This window comes from Typopeltis vanoorti, chromosome 5 (genome assembly GCF_054136105.1).
Source record: "Typopeltis vanoorti isolate ZY-2024b chromosome 5, IOZ_Tvanoo_1.0, whole genome shotgun sequence".
NCBI lineage: Eukaryota > Metazoa > Arthropoda > Arachnida > Uropygi > Thelyphonidae > Typopeltis > Typopeltis vanoorti.
The window spans coordinates 53,029,799-53,057,400 of NC_143553.1; the positions used below are offsets into that span (position 1 = coordinate 53,029,799).

General features: G+C 35.3%; 1 protein-coding gene across 1 annotated transcript in view; it reads left to right on the top strand.

Annotated features, from left to right (window-relative positions):
* The window catches only part of Cdc23 (cell division cycle protein 23), a 184,285-nt gene that overhangs the window by 111,409 nt on the left and 45,274 nt on the right, over positions 1-27,602 (top strand). Inside the window, exons 11-13 of the mRNA XM_090392433.1 lie at positions 9,332-9,440; positions 15,495-15,632; positions 16,730-16,808. Coding sequence (XP_090248559.1) covers positions 9,332-9,440; positions 15,495-15,632; positions 16,730-16,808 — 326 coding nt within the window. The remainder of the gene's footprint in view (positions 1-9,331; positions 9,441-15,494; positions 15,633-16,729; positions 16,809-27,602) is intronic.

The window sequence follows — 27,602 nt, forward strand, 5'->3', positions numbered from 1 at the left end:
TTCGATCGGGCCACTTACCTCCCTATCAATTACAATCCCACCAACTCTCAAATTAGAAAACTTCACAGGCTCCTTAAGAGAGTCACTTCTTGGCCTGTAGAAGTTACCAACAGATTAAAGCCGTTTAACTCTATACCCCCCCCCCCCCCCGTATTTACGGACTCCCAAAAATACACAAAGAAAATGTGCCATTACGTCCCATAGTGGATGGCATTGATTCCCCCACATACAAATTAGCTAAACATTTGGCCAAAAAGCTCACACACTATACTGGCAACACACCATCACACATAAAAAACTCAGCCCATTTCAAAGCCAGCATAGAAAACCTTACACTCCAACATACTGACATAATGGTCAGCTTTGATGTGTCCTCTTTATTTACAAATGTCCCACTCAAGGAAACTTTAGAGCTAATCCAAGCTAAATTTTCTCCCGATATCTCAGCCTTATTTCAGTTCACAATGAACTCAGGCTATTTCGTTTGGCAGGGAAAATTCTACAAACAAATAGAGGGGACAGCCATGGGTTCACCACTCTCTCCACCCTTGGCCAATTTCTTTATGGAGACCTTTGAAGAAAAAGCCTTAGCCTCTGCCCCACAAAAACCAACCATATGGCTTCGCTACGTTGATGATGTGTTCGCTATTTCACCACATGGCTCTGAAACACTTCTCTCCTTCTTAACACACTTAAACAACCAACACCCCAGAATCAAATTCACTCTGGAAAAAGAGGAAAACAACAGCCTCCCTTTCCTAGACACACTAGTCACCCACCAGCCTAATGGATCCTTGGTTTTCTCAGTTTACAGAAAACCCACCCATACAGGCAGATACATTCACCAACAATCCCACCACCCTCCTCACAACAATATGGAGTAGTGAAAACACTATACAACAGGGCTAAATTAATCTGTTCAAACGACTTGGCCCTAAACACTGAACTAAATCACATCCTCAACACTTTCTCAGCCAATGGCTACCCCCCCCCCCCCCAAAAAAAAAAAAATCCAAAAAATATTAGAACCTACAAATCACAGATCCTCCCCCCCCACAACAAGGATTATTCTAAATCCATCACCATTCCCTACATCCGAGGCACCTCGGAAAAGATTACCAAAATCTTAAAAAAGCATGACCTGACCTCCTGTTACAAACCTTACAGAAAATTGGCATCCCTTATCCGCTCCACTAAAGACCAACCACTTCCCCTAGACCTACCTGGTGTTTACCAGGTCCCTTGCCGTTGTAAACTGTCTTACTTTGGCCAAATAGGCAGGACAGCGAATATCAGAATTTCGGAACACAAGGACTACATCCGTTTTCACAAATACAGTCATTCTGGGCTTGCGGACCATGCTCTGGATACACGCCACAGAATACGGTGGAAGAAAGCTACAGTGATACACCGTAGCAAATACAAATTTGAAAGACTCTTTATGGAATCAGCCTCAGCCCTAAGAAATTCTCCAAGCCTCAACAAATTTGGTTGTATGCGACTGCCCCAAATTTGGGAGGCCTACATCTGCAGACCTTCAGCCCAACGGCCAAGAACACCTACTTAGCCCGCTAGAGGGCACCATCAGGACTATTAGGAGAACAATAGCTTCATCTCGTCATTCCCAGTTTCTGTGTTGTAGTGCCTACGTGCACGTAACTTTTTTGTAAGTTCCTTTAGAAAATGGCAACGTGACGTTGCCGAAATATCGGAAAATATTTATTAAAGTTTAATTTAATTTATATCCTTAACTACGATGTTCTATTCCTTAAGTGTTTTAATAATCAAATGATTGAAATATCACTATCTTCCACAACCAGTGTCGTAAACACTTATCCCCTCATTCTCAAGTGGAAGTAAGGATTATCTAGTGAATTTCAATGCTAGCAGAACAGTCCTGTCATATTATCCAGAGGAAAAATCCTATTTCACTCCCTCTTGCTTTCAATAATGTTCCATTTTCCAGTCAAGATCAGTTTGCTTTCTTGACCTGACTTGTGAATCCAACTTATCCTAGCATGAACTATATTACATTTATAGTACAGTTTGTAGCATTAATCAGTCAGTATGCCCAAAAATAATTGGTATAAGTGAAACTTGGTTGACTGAGGATGATATACTGTCAGGACTAGAAATGGTAGGATATAGAATTTTCTGAAAAGATAAAGAGAGGGGGAAGAGTACTGTTAATGAAAGCAGAGGAATTGTGTCCTTCAAGAGTGGAAGTGGAAAATAGTAGTACATGTGAAGATTTTGAAGCTATTTTGCATGAAGTTGAGATCAGTGGAATAGTATATCTAATAGAATGTTGTTATATGCCAGGGAATGTGGAGAGCATTGATTGTGAAATGTTTAGACAAATTAGTCAGGCAAGTAAAAGGAAGATGATCCTAATGGGAGATTTTAATTATAAGAATGTGGATTGGAAAAGAAGAGATAGGGTATGGTAACAGGGAGAGTGAATTTGTTGAGTTTCTTCAGGATAACTATCTAAAGCAGCATGTGATGGAAGACATGAGGGTTATCATTGCTGGATTTGGTGATATTATCACAGAATGTGGTTGTGAATGAGGTATTAACTCTGACACTTGTTGGTGACAGTGATCATGAGTTATTGGTTTGGAATGTAGTCAAACAGGAAAAAGTTGTCACCAAGAAGGTCTATATGTGGCACTATAAGGTGGGTGATTATGAGAAGCTCCATAGTCAACTAGTGTCAGTACAATAAATTTAGTTTAATCCTTTATCCAAGTGTGAGCAAACAAAGTTTGCGCCTGAAAGTATCTTCAGGACTGGGTTAAGGTGGTACACACCAAGGCAACTCGTTGCAAAGGTGGAGCAAGATACCAACACTCCTATCCTAGTATCTCCTATAATGCAAAACACATCTCCTTGCGGATATGTCTATTGTTATGCATTAAGGGAAGGGCCACTACCCAGACCGGTTTCGACCTTTATTGAGGTCTCTTCAGTGGGAGCCAGGCCCAAGTCGAGATATCAGGCAGAAGCATTTGCAGGTCATCTCCACCTATAGGAATTGCCAATTGTCATTTCTTTTGTAACATGCTTATCACTTTTCTGGCCTGCAGTTTATATTCTTCATGCATCTGCTCACTATAAACTGTCTGGAAGAGGTACACTCCTCCATAACTTCTTTTGTGACACTGCTTGCTTGATTTCACTGTTCATACATCTGACTCCTATTTATTTGCTTAACTCTTGGTATGCAGTATGCATTGCTTGTATTAGATTTGACCTGCAAATGCTTCTGCCTGATATCTCGACTTGGGCCTGGCTCCCACTGAAGAGACCTCAATAAAGGTCGAAACCGGTCTGGGTAGTGGCCCTTCCCTTAATGCATAACAATAGACATATCCGCAAGGAGATGTGTTTTGCATTATAGGAGATACTAGGATAGGAGTGTTGGTAGCTTGCTCCACCTTTGCAACGAGTTGCCTTGGTGTGTACCACCTTAACCCAGTCCTGAAGATACTTTCAGGCGCAAACTTTGTTTGCTCACACTTGGATAAAGGATTAAACTAAATTTATTATAGTGTCAGTACATTGGGTTGATTAATTGTACAGAAAGATTTTGACAGTGTATGAGAAACGATAGGCAAGATCTAATACAAGCAATGCATACTGCATACCAAGAGTTAAGCAAATAAATAGGAGTCAGATGAATGAACAGTGAAATCAAGCAAGCAGTGTCACAAAAGAAGTTATGGAGGAGTGTACCTCTTCCAGACAGTTTATAGTGAGCAGATGCATGAAGAATATAAACTGCAGGCCAGAAAAGTGATAAGCATGTTACAAAAGAAAAAGTAGAATATTTTTCTGCTATATGACAAGCAAAAGGAAAAATAATTATGACAGGTTGATACTGGTAGATAGTTATGGTAGCAGAGTAACCATAGTAAATGATTTAGTGGAATTATTTAACAAACACTTCACGATGAAGTGCCACGTGATACAACATTATGCGTCTACTATAAATGGCACACCTATCCTCTGTACGTAATCAAGTAAAAGTTTGCTGGTAATGGGGAAACGTGGTTTCATAAGCCAATTTGACCATGGACAGATAGTTGGGGCCTAGAGGACAGGTCTAAAACTCTTGGAGTATTTTGTAAACAGTCATACCTTTGATTGCTCCCGTACTATTATATGAACAGACATTCAGCAGAAGGACTCGCATTGGTCAGTGATGCACATTTGATCCTAGAGGTGAGCATCAGATGTCTTGACTGGTATCTCAGCAACTACATGCAAGTCACACAACTCACCCACCAGAGCAGTTTGACCTATCTCCACATGCACCATGTGCCATACCATGGGGTTCCACAGCCAGAGGCCAACAAGGGTACCCTGATGATAGCCAGGCATTGCAAACAACACCTTGCATGGGCCAAGAAACGTCGTCAGTGGACCCTTGACAGATGGAAGAAGGTCATCTGGCATGATGAGTCCTGTTTCCTGCTGCACCATGCTGATGGCTGGGTTCACATTTGACATAAATAGCATTAAGACCTATCCCCTGGTTGCACAGTTGGGATTCAACCAGGCCGGTGGTGGTGGTGTGGTCTGGGGAGCTTTTTTCCTGGCATGCCCTAGGTCCATTGGTTATCATCTCATCCCACAAACACTGAATGGTGAACGCCACAGGGATCTCTGTTAACCGACCATCTCTATCCATATCTACAAGGTCTACCCCGAGCACGGTGCCATCTTTCAACAGGACAGTGCATCCTGTCATCGGGCTTGTACAACTATACTGAGTGGTTGGAGGAACATGACAACGAATTCGCCACATTGCCTTGGCCCCCTTGGTTCCCAATTGAACGTGTGTGTGGGATATACTAGAACAGGGTGTGAAACTGCTGATCCTCCTCCACAGAATAAGCATGAACTGACTGAGTGGCTGCAGCAGACATGGGTTGAGTTACACATGGAAAATGTTCGATGCATTGTGGAATTTGTTCCTAGGTGTCTGCAAGTCGTGATTGCACAGAGAGATGGCCCAACATTATTAGGTGGGTGTTCCTAAGACAAAGCTAACTCAGTGTATATTATAGTGATGTGAATTATGCTGTGCAATATGTAGAAAGGAGGCAAGGATTAGGAGAATTAAAAGTGAAAGAATCGGAGGTGTATCAAATGTTGCTAGGGTTAAATGTTTTTAAGTCTGTAGGAATCTATAACATATCGCCATGTGTTTTTAAAGAATGTGCAAAAGAGGTAGTCATGCCCTTGACCTAGTTATTTAATGAAAGGCTTGCAGTGGAGAAGGTTCCTGAGAAGTGAAAAGAAAGCAAAATAATACCTCTCCACAAGCATAGTTTTAGGACTGAAGTTTCCAATTATAGACCAGTCTGTATATTTGCGGTTGTGGCTAGAGTGCTGGAAAAATTGGTTAGGAATAAAATACAGGATTGAAATAATGGTCAGCATGGGTTTGTGAAGGGCAATTTTTGTTTTAGTAATCTGCTTGCATTTTATGATAAGGTGACAAATGTGGTTGGATAGAGGAGATGCATATACAGTGATTTTCTTGGACTTTGCAAAAGCATTTGATAGATTACCACATAACAGACTGATGTATAATTTGCAGAAGATGTGATTAAATAACAGATTGGTTAGATGGATTGAAGATAGACTTTTTGAAAGATGCCAGCAAGTTGTGTATGATGGAGCAGTTCTTGGAAAAGGAAGGTAACCAGTGGCATGCATCAGGATTGAAATCTAAAACTTCTTGGGCCTCTACTGTTTAACTTATTTGTTAATGATATTTCATGTGGATTGATTGGGCATCTTCAAATGTCTGCTGATGATGCAAAGTTAGGTAGAATTATCGGGAGTATTGCCAATGCTAATTATCTACAGGAAGATTTGAATAGACTTTTAGCTTTGTCAGATGAGTGGGGTTGCAGTTTTAATATTAATAAATGCATGGTGTTACTTTGGAGTACAGAGATATAAGACGATGTACTGTATTGGTGGAGCTGTACTTCAGGCCAGTGCCTTATGTAGAGGTACTGCCACCACCACAACCTCCTTATTCCTACATGCCAATGTACAGCAATCCCTCGATTAGTGCGCCTAATGCATTCTTTAAAACAGGCACATTAATCGAAAACCCACTAATCGAATATAATAACCTATGGGAAAATGTATAATTCTTTCCTCAGATTTCTTTTTTGACCCTTAATTTTTTTTATAAAAGAATTAGGGTATGGCTCAGGGTCTAGTTAAAGGAAAACCATGAAGCTGAAGGACAATAAAACATTCAGAACACAAATTTTATTATTCTACTTCTTAACAAAGAATTGAGCTAACATAGTTTGGTGGGCGTTTTTTTTTTTTTTTTTTCATACAACCGATGTATGGCCCTATTGCCTATTCTATTCTTCTGCAAATTTCACTGCTTCTCTCTTCATCAGGGTCAGCCTCTAAGCATTGCTGCTTAAAAACTTCGGTTGTACGAAAAATATTTTCAAATTGTTTCTGTGAAATCTCTTTTGGCCGACTATCAGTGGTTAAATTTTCTTCACATTCTTTGGGATCTTCCTGCTGTGCATCTAAATTTAGCAGGTCGGAATCACTGAATTCTTCAGAATGGGATTTAATTAACTCTTGGACGTTATCATTGAAGGGGAGAAAGAAATGAAGGACATATAAATTGGTCGCCAACATGCGAAATCACGTGCTTTATAGATAAAATTTCCCAACTGTTATACAAGCAAAATAGTTACCACTTTAAAAACTACAATGATCATAAAAGAGAAGTTAATTTTCCGACGTGTAATAATAAACAACTCATCCCAGAAGATGGATTGATTACCCTATTATCGGAATGGATTCTCCTTTTTGTGACATGCGCAGAAGTGTCAAAGGGTCTTGAATCTGTGGGCGTACTATAACAGACGACATAAATTTTGGCGGTAAAAATTTGGAACATAGTGTACATGGAAGTAGTGTAGTATGCCATTGAAAATAACTTTGTAAAATGTTTTAAATCGGTAACTAAATTATTTCATTCTGGTGAGTGATTTTTTAAAATAGTTAGCCATAAAAATGTATAGATAGAAAATTTTTAAAATCTGTAACATTTAATTTTAAGATGTATATAGGTGCACTAATCAAATTTGGGTATCAAAAAAAAATGATGCACTAATCTGGGGCGCATTAATTGAGGGATTACTGTATTTTTAATCATAACAGCAGTACGATGTGCAGTCTTTGCAACACTTGCAGTACATTCTCGGAACTTTAATCCACTGTCTACATATCGTATTGCTGCTATGATAAAAAGGTGTGTTGGCATGTAGGGATAAGGCGGTAGATAGTGTTGGTGTAGTTGCAGTCAGTTGGTGATTGAATGGCAGAGTCAGAGTTGTAGAGCAGGTGCCCTCCCTCAATGAGTCTCTTGGCCTCCCTGGAGGTGTCAAATAATAAAAATATTTTGATTATATTTAGCCTTCTGAAAATTTTTATTCCATATAAAGTTATTAATCTCTTTTTTACTACAGGCTCTGTAGATGAAATGTTAATTGTTACAGAACTGAGATAGGATGGTTAAGGAGAAAGAGCACCATGTTTAAGAATATTTAGGGAGAATAGTTATATCCAACTAATATTTATAGTCAACTTTACATATTCCTATTAACTATTCTGACTATTAATAGTTAGAATTTTTATCCCCTTAATTTAGTTAGAATAGTTATTAGGGAGAATAAAATATTTAAGAATATTTAAGGAGACAGGACACAATATTTAAGAATATTTATTCTTCTAACTGTTCACTATTTTTCTGTTCTGTGCATTTAGACATCCATCCAGGTGTGATATATTTTTTTTTATGTGAACTCATTCAGATGGTGACGTGTTTCAGTTATTGAATACACGTGTATTTTGAAAATGATCCCACTTTTCCTGTATTGTGTGCTACTATCATTTACAGAGCTAGTTTAAGATCGTAGGTTTTTGAGTAATTATAATAAAATTATGTAAATCCTATCATCATTATGTAAAGCAGCATAAGCTAAATTGCCATCTGCAAGTGCAATACCAGTCTTTACCTTTTCCTCCAATACTAGTATTTTATAACACTAAGAAATTTTATATTTAGTCTTCTTTACTAAAAAAAAAAAATAGATAGATAGATGCTCCCAAAGTGAAATAGGTAATTAATTACTTCTCTTATGAACGCTCAAAAATAAACTGTAATCAGAAATATCATGTCATTAACAACCGATTAGATAGCATACCCTCTCCCACCAATGAGCTGTGGATTCGAAATTCGCAGTGGCACAGATGTTGGTAATTGTTTTTAGGTAAAAGATGAGTTTTGGTGTCTGATGTGAGACCACAGCACTGCAGAGGCCTGAAGTGGTTTCATGTTTGGTCATGGAATTTGAGCAGGATTTCCGAACCAGGTTAAATTGAATAAAAATGACAACAAAACAGAAATTAGGAAATTCACCGATCAATAAATATATTACTTTCATTGTATAAGATTAAAAATATTATGAAATCTAATTAAAATCTAAACAAATAATACATAAAAAAAAACTATATTTTGTGAAATTTATCTTACCAATATATAAAATATATAAAAGGTATCAGTGTAATATCATTTCAATTTTCTAGTGAATTTTTTCGCAATGAATTTTCCTACGATGAATTGTCAGTGAACTTCTGAGAAGTTTTCACCACTGGCTATTAATATATTTTATGAAATTCAGAGAATGAGTGATATCAGTAAGAAATTCAAAGAAGTGTTAGCATAAACCTTCATGGATGTTATTATACTATATATTAACTCATTGTAATAGATATTTCACTTATTATCAGTTTGTATAATGTAATTGTCTGCACATGTAGCTATGAAAAAACTTGAGATTTGAACACATCTTAGGTATTTGAGGCATATATGTTTGCTTCAAAAAGAGAACCATTTTTTGTTAAAATATTATTCTGTTGTGATAGTGCAACATACTTGGATTATTTTTTTGCAGATTTTTTTTGGTTCTCTTCAACTGGAATGCATTTCATGGAAGTGTGGAATACTATTTCACATAATTTGGGTTTCATTTCAAGGAACATCTACGAAAATAAAATTTAAAAAAAATAAATGAAAATCTATATAAAAAATTATTCAACTGAACTTTTTTGTTTAGTGTTATAATGGCTACCAGTTTTCTCTGGAGGCTTTCAGAAATCATTCCAAGTTATACTGTAATAAAAACCATTCTTCTATTTATTTTATTGCTTACTGTTTTTGATGTGAAATACTTAAATTTATTATAGAAAAAAATTATTCCTCTTTCAGAAGTAAATAGAAGAGATTATAGAGCATGGTATGGATTAGGTCAGACATACGAAATTTTAAAAATGTCCAACTACTGTTTATATTATTATCGACAAGCCCAGCAGTTAAGGTATTTTTGCTGTTATTTAGTTTATAAACTTTCCTTAACAGTGATTTTCTTAAAAGGAATATGTGTGAGATTCTTAAAATACATAAACAGTTATTAGTAAACATGAACAGGATTAGTGAAAACAGTGGTTTGAATTTTATAGTGCAAATTGTGCAATGTTTATTTTTACTAGGATTCAAGGCAATGCCATTCTATAAAACAACATTGGAAAAAGATAATTGATCAGTATTTTGACTTTTGTAAATGATTAACAGTTGCTTGTAAAGATTGGCCTTTTATCTTTTGTAGTTAGTTGACTGGATTATATGTTGAATCTGCTGATGTTTTTTTTACCTGATGGCACATTATTTTGATCCTGCTTAGTTGCATTAAAATATGAAAAGTGCTCAATTCATATAGATTCTCAAAATTTTACAGGATGCCTCCTGTTTATAATCTACATCTGGCACTTTCTCAAATCAAACAATTATTTTATCAAATTAAAGAGCCCCCCCCCCCTCCACCTAGACATTTACTTATGTTGAATCCCAAGCCACATTGGAATCAAGAGAAATGAGACTGCACATACAGGTTTTAAATGAGCAGGTGCCTCTCTGATTAACTTTTCTGCCTGCCATAGAGACTACAGGTAGCCAATAAACATAAATAAATAAATTCTCATTATTTACTGTTGGTTTCTGCATCATGGTATGTACCGACTACAGACAAATTTCGTGAAATTAAGTTCCGATTAAAAATTGGCAGCCCAAGCCTGTATGGGAACTAAAGAGAGCAAGTTTTTCTTTGTTTGGATCTTAATAGGTCGTAGACACACACATTCTCTCTCTTACTAGGGAATAATTGACCACCTTTGTGAATGCTGTAACAGTTCTAACTCTTGAGTTGGATTCAAGTGTAGTACCTGTACTTATTTGCAAGAATGGCACTTATCTTTTATTAGTTTTTACTACTGCCTGAGCCACGTACACACGCACTCAGGTTAATTTTGTCCAGTAGAGAGAATATATTGAATATTATTTTATTGACACATATCGTCAGTAATCCATGTGCCAATAAAACCTAAACCTAGTAGTGAAGTACCTCTGAATAACTTTAGAATGTTAAAAAATATTTCCTTTTTGGAAGTTTCATTAAGTGAGGAAAAGTATGATGAAATTACAGACGATTTGGAACATGTAGCACAAGAAGTTCCTGTCACTGCTGTTCAGAAACAAAAACAATAAAAAGGAAAGAAACAAAACCAGTTAGTGAACAAAAAATAGACTAGAACTTTTGTAGTAATCCTCACTGCTGTAACTGTGAATATAACTGACTGCCCAAATTAAATGTGTTCATATCTGTTTTTAAAATTACGAAATGTGTCAAGTGAATGCATTTAATTTGTGCAGTTATTATTGCACTAATTACATTCCATTTATATATCTGCAAAAATTAAATGCAGATGTAGCCATCAATCAGCAGTGCATTTGGAAGTAATCAAAGGGTGTCTGAAGGAAGCCATATAGTATCATAAGAGGAATGATGAGGCTCAAGAACTGTATAGAGAGGAATAGCCATGGTGAGGGATGTGAAATTGGATTATGAAAAGCAGTTAGCCAAACAGGTCGAGGAAGATCTGAGAACACCAACTCGTAAGAAATAAGAAGTTATTCTCTCACTTTTTACAAGTCTGTGATGAGACCACATTTAGTCTGCTCTGTGCAGATATGGTTATCTGGGTTCCAAAGAGATCAGGAGGCAGTTAAAAATATTGCACATATTGAGGGAAAGTGATCTTCAAAGCTTGAGGAATAGATGGAGTAGTATTGTATTTGTATCTATATTGTAAGATCTCCTTACTAACATGCATACAATATAGATACAAATAAGATTTTATAGCTTATGGCTCAGTGTGTTTAGAACCTGGGGTCATTCTGGAAAGCTGACTGAAGGTATGGTTAAGAAACTTGTGATATCCAGGGTCTTCTCATAAAGTGTAATGAGTGCATGTGTGAATTGAGTTGCCATTAGATATTGTGATTGCAAGTTCATTGAATCTATTGAAGGAGAGATATGATATTATTATTATTATTATTATTATTATTATTAAGAGAGGCCTCCAGGGAGTCAGGAACTCATCGAGGGAGGCCACACACTACACGCATCAGCAATCATACTTATTCTTGAATTCATTCACACTGCTTGCACTTAAAACATCCAATGGCAATCCATTCCAATCATGCACCACCCTATGAGAGAAAAATCTAGCCTCTTAGCACACTCATTTTCAGCTTCCAAGGATGCCCTCTTGTCCTTTCCCCACTCTCCATTAATTGAAATCCTGTATAACCTGTTCAGAAGTTTGTAAGTCTTAATCATATCACTCCTCTTTCTCCTGTTTGCTAATGTCTGCAATCTATAAATTCTCAATTTGTCTTCATAATCAGTATTCGACAATCCTGATATCATTTTTAATACTTTGCAGTCTCTCCAATATATCAGAATCAAAATGGGAAACCAGGAGATCAGACCTATGCACAATAGTTCAAGGCCTTATAAAGAGGCAAAATGACATCCTTATCTTTGCATGTGAATTCTTTTCGGCATTGCAATTATCTTTTGAGTTATATTTGCAATATTTGCTACATGTCCCCTGAACTTCAACTTCCTATCTACTAACACTCCAAGATCACTAGCCTCATCAGTTTCTTCTAGCATATCCCACCAATATAATACTGCATTAGATATCTAATCATGCCAGAGTGAATGACTTTACATTGAACTGACATCTCCATTTTCCCATGCCCACAATTCCAGCCTATTCAAATCATTCTGTAAATACTGCATATCAGCAGCATTCTTGATTACCCTACCTAACTTTGCATCATTAGCAAATAGCTGTATGTATTTCCCAATATCATTACTATACAGATTGAATAACAGTGGACCATGCACTGATCCTTGTGGTACACCACTGGTTACCTTAAATCTTACGGACTCACATCCCTCATATACCACTTTTTATATCTATCAGTCAGCCATCCTCTTATCTACTCTGATATTCTATAATCCAAACCCATATTCTCCAGTTTATGCAATAGTCTACCATGCTGTATTCTGTCAAAAGCCTTAACAAAATTCAAAAAGTATCATGGTGTATTCATTCCCCTTGTCTAGTTTAATGGTAACATTGTTATAGAATGTGAGCAAGTTGCAAAAACATGACTTTCCATTAGTAAACCTATGTTGCTCATTGCAAATTAGAGATTCACTTAATCATTTCTGAATGTGAGCCCTAACCAATTTTCCAAAATCTTCACCACCACTCCTGAGATACTGATTGGTCGATAGTTGGATACATTGGTCTTGCACCATCCTTGTGCAATGGAATTACCATACATTTTTTCCATTCCTGCAGAATCTTCTCTGTTCTGACACTCATATTGAACAGTCTGGTCAAAGGAATAGCCAATTCAGCTGAACACACTTTTAGCACAAATGCTGATATCCCATCAGTCCCTATTGCTGAATTCTTATTCAGTTTGTGCAACACTTCTGGTACCTTGCCCTCATACACCTGAGTTTCTTCATTCAGTGAAGAGGCAGCAGTGAGCTCGATGTCGCATGCACCAGGTTGATAGCTTTTAACAAAATGGGCACTCATTAGTGGAACAACCTCTTCTGCATCTGTAACCCTCATGCCATCTGCATTTGGAAGAGTTAATCTTTCATATTTGTTCTTTCTTTTACTTACAGCATATCGATAGAATTCTTGTGTGTTATTTTTAGCACACAGAGCCAGTTTCTTTTCATACTCAGACTTTGCTTTCTGTACAACACTTGTGACTATTCTAACCTGCTGGTTATAATTTTCATAATGGACATCATCCTTATGCACATGGTATTCCTTCCACATCATCCTTTTCTTATGAATCTATCTCCCATTATGATAACTCTTTTTGTGCTCATCTTTTCTATTTGGTGATGCATTTCTTCATCACTAGCAACCGATCCACCAGGTCTGTGACAATAACCCACTATGTAATTGATTTTGTTAGATTCCACCTCACACCAGATGACTTCAGACTCACTGCCACATGAAATACTGCTAGTAGTAGTACTACAGTCATAGGTCTCAACTCCAACTGGATTCAAGTCAACTGATATCATTAGCAGTACACCCTCTCTTCTCCTATCCTTTCTATCCTTCCTAAAAATACTGTACCCTTTACACTCGATAGTTCACCTGGCTTTACACTCGACAGTTTACCTGGCTATCAGAATCAGACATTAGTATGTCTGATTCTGATAGCCAGGTTTTCGCTAATGCGTATAATCTGTGTCCCAACATATTGACTAAGGCAACAAACTCTACCCTTTGTTTCTGATATTCCTAGCATTCGTGTACAGACATAATAATCTACCTGCATGTTCTTTCGTATACTCTTGTCTGCAGTCTGCATGACACACAGTTGGGCAACTTGCAGATCTCTATTCTTCTCTAGTGTGGTATACATGTATACATCTTTGCACATGTTTGATGGGTCTGTACCAGATGAACATAAATTCAAAATCGTTCTCTCCTTGTCAACATTTCCATGACAGCCCATTCTGGTCATTAACACAGATATATAACATTGTTGCTCTTGTACTCACATTCTCACCATTCCTTCCTTTATAATTTAATTCCCTGACTCTGTGTGTTAGGTCTCATACTAGTTATTAGTTTTTCTGGATTCCTGATACCAAATGCATTTAGGTGTAGGCTATCCCTCTTATACAAATCTAATCTTCCCTCAAACTCACTCCACACATCCAAAAACTTGCATTCATTCCTTCTACACAGCCTATGCATTGAATCGTTTGCCATCATAGCCTTTCTTCTTAATTCATTTTTGTCATATTGAGGTAAAATACTGACAATTTTCACTTTCTCACTCTTCACTCTCGCCTCTTTCAACAACCCTTTCATGTCCTCTCTCATACTGAACTTATCGCTAGTTAAATCGTTAGTACCTACTACAAACATGATTTTGTTTACTTTTCTTTTCTGTTTTTGAATTGCTTCCTTTATATTCCTAATTTTTGCTCCAAGAAAGCTCGAAGTTATAACTCTTTCATCAATATCATGTTTTATTAATTATCAAAGGAATTAAAAAGGCCTTTTCTTTGGAGTCTCTGGGCAAGCCTGCATAATAATAATAATTTCCTGAAAATGTGCAGTGAAATTCAATCTGTTCACTCTCAGTGCCTCATTTTTGGGTAAAATTTTTGTCTAGAATAGATTTTTCTTAGATTTTAGATTTAGAATCTTGGATTTTTGATCAGTAATTCAGCTATATATTCTACATTCTCTTGATGCTTACCTTCTATATTTACTCAAATATCCATTCTTTCTTTTCTTTTGGTGAATGAAAGAATTCTGTAGGATTGCTTTTACACTTAGTTTCCTTCTCATAATCTGATTTTATTCTTTTAACCTGTGCTTTTTATTGCTCGTGTATGTTGTCAGGCTTCTATTTATATTCCCTCCATAATATCTTATTTCTATGCATTTTGTTCTTAGTTACGCCATTCATCCCTTTAACTACTTTAACTCTGATTTATCCCGTGAACCCTCAAAATGTAGTGTGATATTTTTTTATTGCAAACATTCCTTAGCTAATTCCTTTGTACTGCTGATATCTTGATTTCCATTTTTACTATAGTGCTATGATACTTTTCAAGCTACCTTCTATGCCTCTCATAATTCCAAGCTCTCGTAGATCCACAATATATTCCACTGTAAAAGAAATTTCCACATGCTTACCTACCTGTATTTCCATTAAAACTGCATGGTCACATTCTTAATGGAAGCGGAACGGTAGAGCAGTGTACAGTGTGGTCTCTGCCATTCTAATTTTCCCACCACTCTTACTCTGATGTCCAATGGAATTATCTTTCATTGGCTCTCATAGTAATATCATGTATAACAGTTATGCAGCTGTTGCTCACATGAACATTTATCTCTTTCAGAAAGTATATAATTTTGATGTTATCTGTAATGAATACATTTTTCTGATAACTTTGTTTTAGGCCAAATGATTCTCGCATGATGGTAGCACTTGGAGAGGCTTATGAAAAGTTAGAAAAATTACAAGAGGCCAAAAAATGTTACTGGAAGGCACATGCTGTTGGAGATGTTGAAGGATTAGCTCTGATTAAATTAGCCAAGTAAGTAAATAGCAGATATATAAGTGATATTGTATTGTGATGCTAGACCACATCAGAAAGATATTTTTTTATTTTTTCTGCATTTTTTAAAACTTCAAAAATATAGTAAAATTATGTATATTTAAAAAAAATGTAAATTAAATCTTGATAATCAATTCTGTGATATTATTTAGATTAACAAACACCTGTTCATTTGTTCTGATATCCTACATGATTGTAGGCCATCTTTCAAGTTAGATGTAAGGCACTATGTAAAACAAAAAAGTTTCTTTTAAAGAATTCTATTGGTCACTCTTGAACAAATCATCATTTTTTATGTACAGCCAGCTTTTACCATAGCAAACACCATTATAATAAACTTGCTGACTATAACAAGTTACTGGGAAATTTCTAATTAAAGCTTTAGTAGGCAGAATGCTGTTCTAATGCAATTTACGATAGCAAACTGTTCCAGTAGTCCATACAGGTTGGCTCTAGCAAGGATTGATTGTAAAACTTTCCTGTTAATATCATTTAGATGTTTAATTCAAACAAGTACCAACACTTCGAGAAATGTGATGTGCCTTTTGCTGTAAACACCTGAGTGAGTCTTGCTCACATCCTGTCTGGGATTTTGAGGAACATTTGTAAAGGCTTTTCAGCATAGATATTTCATGCAAAAATGGGGGAATGACTTCGTCATCTGGATTGAGTGTGTACAAACCTTGTACCAACTAGCTGGTAAACACACAACTCACATACATAATACATATGGATTATGATCTTAGTTGCATCATATTATACCAAGATGTCTGCAACTTCTCTCAAAAAACAATGTACAATGATAACTTACAGTACAGCTAACATAATGTTTTTTATTTATTTTTATTTTTTCCAATATTCCGTATACGTGGCTATTAATTTATGTAATAGTTATGTGCTGATGGTTATTATTTTATTCCATCATTAATAAGCCTTTTTCTTTCCCTCTCGTATCAGTAACATATTGTATATTTCCATTACTTTTAGCAGATCAGATAAGTATTTCATTTTTATTTTATAATATAACTTATTTAAGAATCACTATAATAAAAACCATTTATATGGTTTCTTTCAAGACTTTATGAAAGACTAGAAGAAGAGGATCAAGCAGCTGCAGCTTATACAGACTATATTAGAGATGCAGAAGCTAGAGGAGTATGTAAACATTATTTTCCTTTGAATTATTTCATATATTTATATTACATCAGATACTTTTTTCCTTTTTTTATTTTGTACTTGTAAAAGTCTTTCAAAGAAAGGTAATTACCATATTTCATAATATACAAGAAAATAAGAAGAAAAGAAATTATTTGCATAAGACAGTAATAAGACTCTTACCATAGAACTCCATTATAACAAACTTTTTGACTAAAAACATTTGTAAGAATGGCCAACTGAAAAGTAGTTCTGATTGAAACTCCATAATTAGATTGCTGTTCTAAATAGAATTTAATATAGTAATGTGGACTATACATCATGCTCAATGACATGATATATAGTCTGCAATGACAAGTTTTCTTTATTTTTTCTGCATTTTTTAAAACTTCAAAAATATAGTAAAATTATGTATATTTTTAAAAAAATGTAAATTAAATCTTGATAATCAATTCTGTGATATTATTTAGATTAACAAACACCTGTTCATTGTTCATCCTACACACATGATGTATAGTGTAGATGAAGGGAGCAGATTATCTGAGATTTACAGAAGAATTAGCACAGTATGGTGGCAAGTTTATAAATAGGTGCGAAACTTCAAAAAGATAAACTGCTATTTCCAGTAAACGTATAGGATTGCTGAATTATGGATACATACCCCAAGAGATTTATAAAGGATTCTATATTGTCCTACATAGGTTTATGTTATTACTAGTTTCCTATCAACTATTTTCTTCTAAATTAGTCTCTTATCTAGTCTCCCCTGCTGTCAGATCTTGCATTTTAGTTTCCTAAGGTGCTAATAACTGCTCTTCCTATTGGTCTTTTGTTACCATTCTGATCTAGTGCTTGTTTTGCTAGCATTTTCCTTTGCCATTCTTAAGTGAACCATATCACCTTAGATTAGCTTATTCACTTATCACATGTGGCTCAGATAACTCCACTTTACAGTCATCCTGTATAGCAGATGACTGGAAATTCATATTAGACTTTAAAAGGAGCAGGTGCAAAAAAAAACTTGCTTACTGCCTCAAATTGTAATTGAGCCTTTAAGTCCCTCACAAAGGCCACTTGTTGAGTGCAATTTATGTCCATTATTGTTTCTGACACTTTCTTTCTTGCTCATCCAGATGGTACTGTTGTAACAGCTCCACCAGCACCAAAAAAATTAAAAATGAAACACTTATCAACTGACCCTTTCTTTCTTTTGAACTACTTACTCCATACACAACACTGACAGTATATTTATAGAAAACTGATGTGTTATGTATTTTGTAATCTCTTGTATGCAGGATTGATGTTTAAAAATAAATAAAGATAATATAATCCTTTACTAACCTGGTTGATGAGTTTATAGCATACTGGTTCTCCAACCAACAGGCTGGAGGTTTAAATCCTACTATGGACATTGATGTTTGGGAATTTCTTTAGCTGGGGGATGAACTTCATTTCCCAATGTGAGATTACCAACCCCTTGTTAGAGGCCTGCAGTGGCTTTAAGTTCCATGTTTGGTCTCTAAAACAGGGTTCCAGGATTTATATAAAAAAAAAAAAATAATGAAAATTAAAGAAAAAAGCTAATAAAATTAAAAAAAAACCTTAATATAGGTTTACAACCTTATGGGTTGGAGTCTCATAAAATATATAAAATTGTTTTAAAAAGTTTTACTAATCTGTTTTTCAAATCCTGTAAACTATCTTTATGTTGTTGAAATCAAATAAATAATTGAAATGGATTTTATTCAAATACTTCAAACAACTGTAGATTACAATTACATGTATTCGAACAACAAAGCACCACAATGTATTCTGTTATGAAAATGTATAGTGAGTGAGGATATGATTGGATATAGTCTGACTGTTACTAGAACAAAACTGTTTGCTGTTGTTTAGAAAAAAAAGTAGATAAGATAGGAAGAAACCATACCCTAGTATACATTGAAGTGCGAGTGTTTGTTTTAATTATATTAAGTATACTTTCCACAAAGAAAAGTTTTATTCGACAAACTGTTAATATTTTTTTAGAACAGCAGTGGGAACTGAAAGAACTGTAATGCATTATGCTTGTTATTTCAACTATTTTGATTTCTTCTTGCTATTGCAATAAATAATGTGCAGTTAAATTAGATGAAGCTGTGAAGAAATTACCAGGTGAAATGGATATATAGTCTGACCAGTGGAAATTGATTTAATTCTCCCGAATTAGGAATTTCTGCTTGTTTACTCCTCAGTATATATGTTTTAGTCTGTTTTAGTCACTTGTTTGTAGCACTGGGAAAAATAAATTTGTTTATACCTTATAAACAGGGCACATATATGTATAGTTTCACAGAAAACTCGAATAAGAAAAAAATGCCCCCCCCCCCCCCCCACGACTCACATTTGAAAAAGAAAGTTAGGTTTTATTCACTCAGTCTTCCTGAGATTTCAGAAAACTCAAGAAGAAAAGCACCAAAGTTCTACACATCTGGTACAAAATGTTATGATGTTTGAAAGATTAACATTTCTTCAAGACATGATTTTAGATATTCTTAACTTTACTGAAAGAAATCGATAAGTTTTTGTCAACTTGCTTGTTATTGTCAGCTATTTGACTAGTTGTCAAATAGCTGATATCAAATAGCAAACCCTTAGTACATTAATTTCTTTTTATAGAAATTCTAAACTTCTGAATTATAACTTAGTGAATATGAGAGAAAGAGAGAGAGGTATCTTATATATTTATGTATATTTGCTCTTTGAAACATCATGTTAGATGAAGTTTTCTTCTCATCATTTAAATGCACTTAAATTTTTGTAAATTAGTATGGACTTATTTCCTTTTTATATATTAGTTTAATTATTTATTAAAAACATAAACTCTCTAGGACATGTAATAATTAAAGCTGACAATTAAGAAATCGGTATTCAGTATAATTTTAAGTCATTATTGCTTTTCATAAGATATATGTTATGCTACATCTTATGATCATTTTATTTTTAGACAGAAACCAACACTGACTAATATATGAAAATTCATTGTTCATTCTAACAGTGATGTAAGACTAATCATTCTTTAGCTATTAGATTAGATTTATTGCTACATTAAAGATGCTCATTATACAGGAGATAAGTCATTAATTTGTATATCCATATTAATATCACTTAATACAATTCATTACTATAACAATGAAATGTCTAGCACAGCTAAAGATTAAAAAATATTGTAAAAAAAAGAACAAAATATTCTGGATATTATTCATAAATTGAAGAAGGGAAGAAAGACACAAAAAAAAACAAATAAAGATAACATGTGATGTATAATAACAAATAAGAATATTCTGGTGGGTGCTTAAGGATCAAAGCTATATAGCTATACTTTAAAGGAATGCAGAGAACCCATCAGGGCTTCTGACCTGATATCTAATCCTCACCTTTTCGTGGTGCACCCTGTTAGGTATCTACCTGGATGCTGAACGAACGAGGATGGGCTGGCAATTTAGGATTTAGCCGACCAAATTGTATTCTTATTGGCGTAAACCAAAATAAAAAATGATGGTACAACACCCCAGCTGGAATTTCATGCCGGCTGGGGCGTTGCCTGGTTAAACAAGGCCCCCATTGTTTTCACCAGAGAACCAGGACAAACAGCGAAAAGTCAGCTACTGGGACAAAAACCCACCCCAACTCAATATCACCAGAGTTCAAGATCAGTACTATCAACATAAGAAGCCTGAATGGCAAAGAAATGGAGCTAGCTGAGGAATTAGATAAGTACCAGATTGACATAATAGGGCTGACTGAAACAAAAAAAGGCAAAAACTGTTTCGGAGCAATAAATACAAAATGTTATATTCAGGCAATGACAATAAAGGAAAAGAAGAAGTAGCCATAGTATTTAACACTAAATATGAGCCAGTTTCAAGTAGAGTGATGTGGGCAAATATGAGAAGGGGGAACTGGACAATGAGACTTATTTGTGCCTATGGTCCCACAGAAGGTTCTAATAAAGTAGAAGTGGAGGAATTTTTTGATGCTTTAGAAAAAGCAACTGACACAATGAAAAAGGAAAAGTTGGTCCTTATTGGGAATCTAAATAGTAGAGTAGGATATGATTGTCAGACATACAAAAATATTTTGGGAAAATTAAAATTTGGAGAAAAGAGCAAAGCTAATAGTAATGGCAAATACCTGTTGGATTTCTGCTCAGGACATGGACTGGTTATTACTAACACAATGTTCAAACATAAAAATGTGCACAAATTCACATGGAGACAAGAGGGAAGGAATAAGAAAAATCTCATTGACTATGTTATTGTTGATAGTGATGTTTTCTCCCTGGTGCAGGACACCAGAGTGTACTGGTGTCCTGCACCAGGATTTGAAATTGGAGGTGATCTCCATTTAGTCTTGAGCAGGATAAAATTGAATTTCATATTGAAAAGAATAACATGTAAGAAAGTTTTAAAGTGAATAAAAGTTGAGCAGCTCTCAGATATTGAACTGTAGACTAAAATACACAAACATAATTGAAGAAAAAAATGAAAGAGTTTGAGAACAGGAATAAAACCTTGGAGATTCAGTGGCAAGCCCTGAAGAAAACATTGATTGATTCAGCCAGAGAGGCATGTGGTGAGGTTGTCTGTAAGGATAGAAAAATCAGAACTCCATGGTGGGCAGTTGAAGAGGCAGTGAAATAAAAGAAGAAAGCATATCCAAAGTTCCTGGCAAAGAAGTCAGCTTGTGCTCTTAGAGAATACAGAGACAAATGTAAGAAAGCTAAACATTGTGTAAAACTAGCTAAACAAAAGTCATGGGAGGACTTTAATAAGAACATAGAAAATAAATATCAAGAATTTGGCAAGATATTCTGGAGGTTGTTGAAGAAGCCCAGAAATGGAGGAAAGAGTACTGTAAAAGGAATAAGAGATGATAAAGGTGACATGAAAATAGGAGTAAAGATATCCTTGAAGCATGGAGTAATTACTTCGAAAAATTGCTAAATGAAACAAGCAGTGATGACAGCACAGTGGTAAATAACACTGACCCAGAATGCAGTCAGGAATACATATCCATACTTGAAGTAGAAAAAAGCCATTAAAAGCCTGAAATGTGGAAAGGCAGCAGCAGTAGATGATATTTGACCAGAAATGCTCAAGTATGGATGTATAACCTTACAGTGGCTGCAATACATAGTTCAGAAGGTCTGGACAGAGGGACAAATTCCGGATGATTGGAGTAGAGCTCTCATAATACCCATATATAAAAAGGGAAATAAAACTGAATGTGAGAATTACATAGGTATTTCTCTACTGAGTGTTCCTGGTAAGATATATGCAAGTATACTTAAGAAACGGTTGAGAAGGATTGTGGACGAGAAGCTTGGTGAAGAACAAGCTGGATTCAGGATCAGATATTCACTTAATGACAGATAGTTGAGAAATCATGGGAATGTAACAAAGATCTGTATTTAAGTTTTATTGATCTGGAAAAGGCGTATGACAAGGTGCCAAGAGAGAAACTATTCAATACGCTACAGTTATATGGTGTCAATGGGACATTATAGGAAGTAATACTTAGTCTTTACTTGATTTATAAATCAGCAGTTAGAATTGAAGGAAGTACAGGAAGGTGGTTTAATGTTAAATCTGGTGTCAGACAATGATGTACGTTATCCCCTCTGTTATTCATTATCTGTATGGATCACATTATGAAGGAAAGTAGTATTAAATCTGATATCAAAATTGGAGATGTAATCTCAGCTCTTTGCTTTATGTGGATGATGTTATACTTAATCCACTACAAGTCTGCAAGATTCCCTGACTAAATTGAATAACTGTTTTAGTAAAAATAGTATGAAGGTCAGCATTAAAAAGACAAAGACAATGAAAATTGGCAGAAACATTGAAAATATTAACTGCATTATGAATGGAGAACTTATAGAACAAGTAAAACATTTCAGCTACTTAGGCACGATTTTTAGTGAAGATGGTAAATTAAATATGGAAATAGACAACAGAATCAACAAAGCTGGTATGGTAGGAAGTCAATTGAATAAATTCATATGGAATAAAAGAGAAATTAGTCTGAACACTAAATTAGCTGTATACAAGACAGTGTTCAAATCAGTTTTAACTTATGGATCTGAGAGATGGGTTAGAAGTAAAACACTTGACCAAAGAAAGATTAGGGGCATGAAGAGATGGCATTAATATTAAAAACAAGGACATTAGGAAAGAACTTGACATTGTTAGCATCCAGGAATGTATTAGCAGAGTTAATATCAGATGGTACAGTCACTTAAACAGAATGGGAGAGGAAAGATTACCAAAAGAAGTGTTCTCTGCCAGGCTGCCAGAAAAAAGACCCAGAAGAAGACCAAGATATAGGTGGATATAGTAAAAAAAAGTGCTTTAGAAGATAGAAATATAAGATCTGATAATGTTGAAATCTTGACAGGTAACAGACTGATTTGGAGTAAAATTGTAGATAGGAAGTTAGTAATGATGTAAATTTTTCATGTAGTACTATCATATCCTGTACACCTCTAGAAGATATCAGGAAGTTGATGGTGAGGAGGATATTCTGGTTGTTTGAAATAATTACTTTGAAAATTTAACACATTGTGAACACAGAAAGAAATTACTCAGAAATTATTAAGAGAAATCATTAATAAATTGGAATACAGAATCACAGTTGAATTAGTACTGAAATCTGATGCATTGCTAATTTGACTTAGTTTTTTTAAAAATTAAAAAAAAAAAATGCATTATTTGTGCTTTCTTCAATAATTTTCATGTTTTCGTTTAACATTTAGTTAAACCAATAAATCTTTCTTGGGATATGAATCTCTGTTGATGTACTTATTCCAGAATTCTTATTTTAAAATAAGAAGTTATAATATTGATAATATTTATTATCTCAGACATCCAGAAAGTCATACATCACCCATACCAGCTCTCATACTTTCTCTTAATCTCACTCACAGGTGAAATATTCCACTCACTCGCTGCTTTGAGAGAGAAAAATCTAGCTCTTACCCCTTTCTTAACCATGCACAAACTCAACTTGTATCCCCACCTTCCATATAAGAAAGTGTCATCGAACGATATCATATAACACCAATTCAGACCTCTATTGTATCACTCCTTTTTACCAGTGTCTGCAGTCTACATACTTTTAATCTGTCCTTATAATCATTCCATAATTTTGATATAATCTTTGTATCTATTCTTTGTGCCCTTTCCACAGCTTCTTTATCCACTCCACACCCAGGAGATCAAATTTGCACACAGTAATTAAGGTGGAGGTTGTATCAAGGCCTTGTAAAGGAGAAAAATGACTTCCTTATTTTTACATGTCAGTGTTTATTTCAACATCATAATTATCCTCTGAGTTGTAATTGCAATTTTTGCTATGTGAGCTTTGGACTTCAGATTCGTATTCACCATAACTTCAAGAGTCCTCTCCTCATCAGTTTCTCCAAGCATAATCCCATTAATATAATATGCCACTTGAAATCTCATCATGCCAAATTGCATAATTTACACTTTCTACCATTGAATTGACATTGATTTTCATTTGTCCATTAGGTCTCACCCCAATAAGTAATTTTTCCAGGCTCCCTTATACCAAATTCATTTAAGTGCAGGCTGTCTCTTTATACAAGTCTTTCCTACCATCAAACTCGCTCTGCACATCCAATAACTCACATCCATTTGTCTTGGTTCAGTTCTGTGATATCTCAGTAACAAACCAACCAACAATATTTGCTCTCTCTCACTTTTCTTTCTTGCTTCTTCCAAACAGTCCTTTCATATCTTCTCTCATGCTGTATTTGGTGCTACTTAAATCATTAGCTCCAACAAGCACTGCCATCGCTTTTACTTTTCTTTTCTTTTTCTCTATCTTCTTCTTCTTATGGTGTCATCTTCTATTGAAGGTCAGCGGCCATCTTAGCAAACAAACTACATTCTTACGTTGATCTGAGCAGTTGTATGCTGCTCTTTCCTGTCCATGTCTTGATGTGGCAAACCAAGATATTTTTCTTCCACTTTCTCCTTTTCCATCAATTCTTCCTACCAAAATGATTTGTAGAAGCTGATATTTGCCTTTTCTCATTATGTGGCCAAGATATGATATTTGTTTCTTGATTGTTTATATGAGATCTTTGGCTTTGCCAATGGATTTTAAGACATCTTTATTGGTTAATTTTTCTGTCCATGATATCTTTAGCATTCGTCTATATAGCCACATCTCAAAGGCTTCAATTTTCTTGATGGTTGCCACCTTTAATGTCCATGTCTCAAATCCATAGAGCAAAATGGACCAGACGTATATTTCAGCATTCGGCATCTGACTTCTATGTTTAGACCTTTATTGCAGAATAATGTTCTCATTTTTATGAAAGGCTGCCACACAACAACTTCAATCCTTGTATTTATATCTATTTCAGGATCCCATCTTTCATTAAGCCAGCAACCAAGATATTTATACTTTGACACTTGATCGATAGTTTTCCCTTTGAGTATCAGTTTCATTGATGAGGTTGGATGTTATGTATTTCTGTATATTTGGCTAGGTTTTTGCACGTTCTTTGTGTATCACTAAGAGAAAGAATCTCATTTGTCACCCATTTCTGTTGTTTTACATTATTCACATGACCTATTGATCTTTAATACCTGTTGTCATGATTTAAGCTATTCCAAAGAGATTTCACTCTTTCACTTTCTTCCATGTTAATCTGTTGTAATCACAGGTTAAGTTTTGTCTTGACTCTTTTATTTATCTTTGGATCTTTTAGTTTTTCTACATCAATTTTTTTTTCTTCTTTTATGATTTTTTGGCTGATTTAATCTGTGACTTATTTCTGCAACTATGGGATTGTGGTCTGATGAGATATCTGCTCCAGGATAAGTCTTTACATCCTTTATACTACTGTGGTATCTTTTATTTATCAATATGTAGTCAGTTTGATTTCTGACAATGTTATGTCAGCTATCATGAGGTGATTTCCAAGTGTATAATCTTCTGGGTGGAAGTTTAAACCAGGTATTTGCAATTGTTAGATCTTCTTCCTGACAGAACTGGACAAGGCAATCTCCTCATTTCTCTTGTGGCACTTCTTAATTTACCAGCTTCATATAGAGTTCTGACATTCCAAGTTGTGATTTTAAAAGTGGACACCATTTTGAACCCAGAGATTCTTCACAGCCCTGTCCCATTTAAGGGATGCTGGGAACTTGGGGCCAATTGTAAGAGTTTGCTCACCATGGCCCCAGCAGGTGCTTATTTAATGGCAGCACTACTCGTCATGTCGCTAAGTTGTCATCGGGCTTTGTGAGATTTTAAGTGAGACAGAGTTGCCACTTCTCTCCTCCACACCCTGATAGCTCAGCCATTATTGGTTTGCGACTGCTTATTCACCAGATATCTTTGCTTATATCGCAGCTAGCCTCCATATCTGGAAGCTGTTCCCTGATCCACCACCTGGCGGTGCACCCGGTAGTAGCAGCTCTGCCCTCGGTTTTTCTCTAGAACATTTGTCATATCTTTAATTTTTGATCCCCAGGAAGCTCAGATTAATGAGTTTTGGCAAGTGCAAATGTTATCATTGAGTCACTGTACCATATTACTTTCTTTTTCTTATACTTTAATTGACTTATTTGGTTGTTATTATTCTTATCTCAAGTTTCATTAAATGTTTCTCCACTTTTCTAATCCTCAAATATACATCAATTAATCTAATAAAACAGACAGTGTTGTTTACTTAACTGAGTTGTGGTAGAAGTAGGTAGTTATTGTGTTTAGGTCATGTTATACTTTGGAGAGAGAGAGAACAGTGTGGATGACAGTATTGCTCCTTGAGGGACAATATGCTGTATCTGTGTTCTCTAGCTATGATATTTGCCTATTTTTTGTTACTTGTGTTCTGTCTGTGAGATAATTACCAAACCAGGTATGCAGTGCACCTCTTATTCCAACTGAATATAGTTTGGTCAGCAGTATTTTGTGATCAAGTGTGTTTAAAGCTTTGGTTAGGTCAAGAAGTATGAGGATAGCAAATTTATCAAGAGCTTTATTCAGTGTGTTTATAATATCCTCTAATAAAATGGTTGTGCTTTTCATTTTCTGGAAACTGTATTGCTTTTGTGAGATAATGTTATATTTCTGTAAGTAGTTTTGCTGACTCATGTATATTATTTTTTCAAGAAGTTTAGAGATGACAGGCAAATTAGATATAGGTCTGGTTCTGAATATCATTTTTTTTTTTCTATTTGTAAATATGAAGTGGGGAGGGCTGAAAAGTTGGATATATATATAAGAAGACATGTCAGAGGTTTTGAAGAAATTCGAAGACACAGAGGTACAGCCTATCATCAAGTTTTTCATGCTGCAAGAAAAGTCCACAACTGAGATTCACCAAACTTTATGTGAGGCTTTAGAGGACTGTGCCCCAGCATATCCAACAGTTGCTAGATGGGTGGCCAAGTTTAAAATTGGGCAATCCTGAGACAATAGATGCTCCCAGGTCAGGAAGACCTAACACAGCAGTCACACCTGAAAACATCAATGCAGTGCATATTTCGTTCCTTGGATATCCCCAGAGTCTCTGCAATGTTTTTGGCTGGTATTCATCTATCATCACGGATCATGCAGAAGCTCTCAGAAAAGTGGGTTCTCAAACGTTTGAATGCTGACCACATTCACTCTTTTGGTCAGCATTCAAACATTTGAATGCTGACCAAAAAAGTGAATGTGTGCTGTCATTTCAAGGGATTTTGGGGTCATTTTGAGAAATCAAGTGCAAAT